The 3471-nt window shown below is 34.1% G+C and overlaps 1 protein-coding gene across 1 annotated transcript; it reads left to right on the top strand.

Moving 5' to 3' along the window:
- The first annotated feature begins 2091 nt into the window (after positions 1-2091).
- Positions 2092-2874, top strand: LOC113345822 (blue copper protein-like). The gene is made up of 2 exons (XM_026589491.1): positions 2092-2306; positions 2404-2874. The coding sequence occupies exons 1-2, from the start codon at positions 2126-2128 to the stop codon at positions 2784-2786; spliced, it is 564 nt and encodes a 187-aa protein (XP_026445276.1). The 5' UTR covers positions 2092-2125; the 3' UTR covers positions 2787-2874.
- Positions 2875-3471: the final 597 nt, after the last annotated feature.

The following is a 3471-nucleotide window of genomic DNA, read 5'->3' as shown; positions in this document are numbered from 1 at the left end:
AATAGCACTTGATCAACTGAAATGCGGCATACTATAACGTATATAACTAGCAGATGCTAGTGCAACTTTTTTAAATTCTGCGCAACTTAATTTATTAGGTGAAACAAGACTTTAACCAACACGACGGGTAACTCATGAATCAATGATGTACATTAGACAATGGGTATTTACTACTAAGTCAAACTAAAAACTGCCATGTTTTTCCACGGAGACAAGAATTTATCATTCCACACAATGTGTTCACATGTTAGTATGAATAATTACCATCAAAGCCTAGAAGAGGGTAAGTCACCACATAAGCTCCTGATTTTGCTACAGCTCCAAGAAGAAAAGTTCACTGTATCACATAATAACAACATTAGGCACTTGAACTAGCCTAAACACAAAGATGATAATTATAATATTATCCAATTGACATAACACAAAGGAATTTAGGAAGTTGTACACATACATTTATCTCCGCAATAGAGTTAAAATCATTGAATTTTAATTGTTTCTCCAAATCAGAGTTGTTTTCACTTGCAACTACAAAACCTAGCTTCAGCAACATCTGCTCCTCCTTCACCCTATTAATCAAAGACTTGATAAGTTTCATTTTGAAATGAGCATTATGTATCAGTTTCAACTTAGAGATAACATATAATATCTGCGAGATTGTGAGATAGCATTATATAATATTCAACTTAGAGATATCATATAAAACAATAAATCAATAACAGTTAACGCTAGGCATGAGCTCAGTTTGAAAATCAAAGTAAATAAAATTCGTATCAAATAGATGGGTAACAGAGATAATAATTCACTGATTTTGAATCTGAAAACCAAATTTCGATCGAGATAAGAGATTAAGATATAGATCGAACTTTTTTCAAGAACCCTAAAAAAATTCTTATAATTTTTCTTGAAATTTGTTAGTGATTTTCTCTCAAAAGTATGATTAAGGTGAGATTATAACAGGATTACTCTGGAAATCAAACTTTCAAGAACATATACAGGTAGATATTTGCTTGAATCGCTTCGAAAATCGAAGTATAAAATTCGTAACAACAAATACACTTATCTGCATGTCGATTTGATTCTGTAGATGAATCTTCAGGTGCAGTTGATCTTCTTCATCTTCCATATGATCTCTCTATATCAGATGTGGTTGACCTTCGTAACAACTGAGACTACAGAGGAATCGATGGAGAAGATGAAAAAACGGTGAAAAAAACCTAAAATTACTTCATCTTTGTTGCAGTAGAAGATCTAAAAGAAGAAGATGAAAATGAATCTCATAAGAACCCTAGAATATTTTTTTCCCTGCAAACGAGAGAGATAAAATGAGAGAGAAAGAAATTTGGAAAATGAAAATATCAACCGACATTCCTCTTGTATTTATTGCAAAGGGTAGTTTTGTCAATAAAAAAATACATTAAATAAAATTATGGGCCAGATCTGAAGAGAATTTGATATTTCGGGCCTAGCAATATCATTTTCCTAAAGTATGGAGTTGATAGTGGAGGATCCATTCTGTGGGGCTTCTAAATATTGAACCCATATAGTAGGGTGGTTCTAGTATTTTTCACTATTCATAATGACATTTCTCTATATGGATTTAATGGTAAAATCATGTAGTATGCAGTGGGTATCACAAAATGAGATAAGAACTGTTATTCGGCCCAGAACAACCTAGGCTTGAATCTTAAACCCAAAGGTTTAAAGGCCCATACAAAGTCTGTGGGTGGGAGATCCTTATAATTTTGTCTAAATCTCATGCTGATTGCTGACATTTGCGAGTATCTCAAGTCAAAAACATGCCAACCAACCTCACCTCATGCTCGCCAAACCTCTCAATTCTCAACCATCAGATTCTACTTTCTTCTTCTTTTTTCCATTTTCTGAATAATCACCAAAAGCTATATGCGTTGTACCTAATCTCCCACTCTTCTTTCTTGTAGTAATGCTTTATAGTGAGATTTTGGTTTCATTGTTTGACATTAAAAGAGATGTAAGTTGGTTCAATTAGGTGATCTGCTAATCAACTCATCTTTTTTTTTTCATATATATTAACAAACGTCTGTTGCTCATTCTAGTAAAATATTTCTCTTCCATCATCTCAGCATTTCACTAGCTTCCTTGTGCCATGGCAGAAGCTAATAAGTTTTTCTTATGTTTTGCTGCTACTGTTCTTGTTTTGGGCCTTGCTGTGATAACTTGCAAAGCTTCTACAACATACACGGTTGGCGGTACCTCTGGTTGGGACATTAGTACTGATCTTGAATCATGGGTTCAAGACAAGACATTCGCCGTTGGTGATATTCTATGTAAGTTTGCCGCTTGATCCCCCGAATACTTGTTTTCCCAAACTAACCGTACTCTATATATTTTGATCCTGAATCTTGTTGTTGTGTGTATATGTAGTATTTCAGTACTCACAAATCCACAGCGTGAGCGAGGTGCCAAAAGAAAGCTACGACCAATGTAACATGACAAAAGTGATAAAAACAAGCAATGATGGTAACACTTCAATTCCATTAACAACTGCAGGCCAACATTACTTTGTCTGCGGGAATGGGTTACATTGCTTGGGAGGAATGAAAATTCAAGCAACAGCTATCGGAGGGGCGAATTCTCCTGCAAATGCACCTCAAGGAAGTGCCGATGGTCCTTCTGGTTTGGTACCTGGTAGTAAGAAGAACCAACCTACACTATCTTCTTCAAATGTTATGAACGGTGGAAGCGATTATCTTGTTCTAGGCTTACTTTGTGTTGTAGGAACTGTTTTATCCCTCATCGGTAGTTGAACCAACTCATAGCATTATATATTTTTTGAAGCTTTATCATCTGGAGAAGCCTGGATTTCAAGGTTAAATACATTCAATTAAAATACCAGGTATCTGCGTGCAATGAGTTCTGTTTATTATGTTGAAATTTTGAACCAAAAGCAAAAGAACCACCATGGCACTAAACCAGCAACAGCACTCAAAGCAACGTGATCAACGTATTACCAAAACTGGCAATAATTCCGTCTCATACTGAATTATAAATAATCTCTTTTTATGGTAGCATTAGTTCACCAATCGTTTCTTTAAACAGCGTAGGGCCTTGTCATCGAATCAAACAATATTGCTACTCAAATTCTGTTGCTTTTGATAAAAATAAAATCAAGAAAGTTTCCTTACTAACTTTATACAAATTGGTCCAACCATATATCCAATAAATATACCAAACATCCATCCATATAATGATATACTCCCTCCGTCCCTCATTAAATGACCTTTGTGGTTTTAAGTATTTTCCCCTAAATAGATGACCTATTTTTGTTAGTATAAAAAATATGTATAATTTGATAGTTATGTTTATAATCGTTACTTAGGTGTTTTAAAATGTTTTTCAATGGTTTACGAAAAAACGTGGTATAGTTTAACAGATAAATCATTTCTAAATTTTATTAATATCCTTATCTTAAAAATTGTACAAACTATAACT

Source organism: Papaver somniferum, unplaced genomic scaffold (genome assembly GCF_003573695.1).
Source record: "Papaver somniferum cultivar HN1 unplaced genomic scaffold, ASM357369v1 unplaced-scaffold_84, whole genome shotgun sequence".
In the NCBI taxonomy this organism is placed as follows: Eukaryota; Viridiplantae; Streptophyta; class Magnoliopsida; order Ranunculales; family Papaveraceae; genus Papaver; species Papaver somniferum.
Note: the sequence above shows the minus strand (reverse complement) of the source record. Positions and strands in the feature narration are given on the sequence as shown.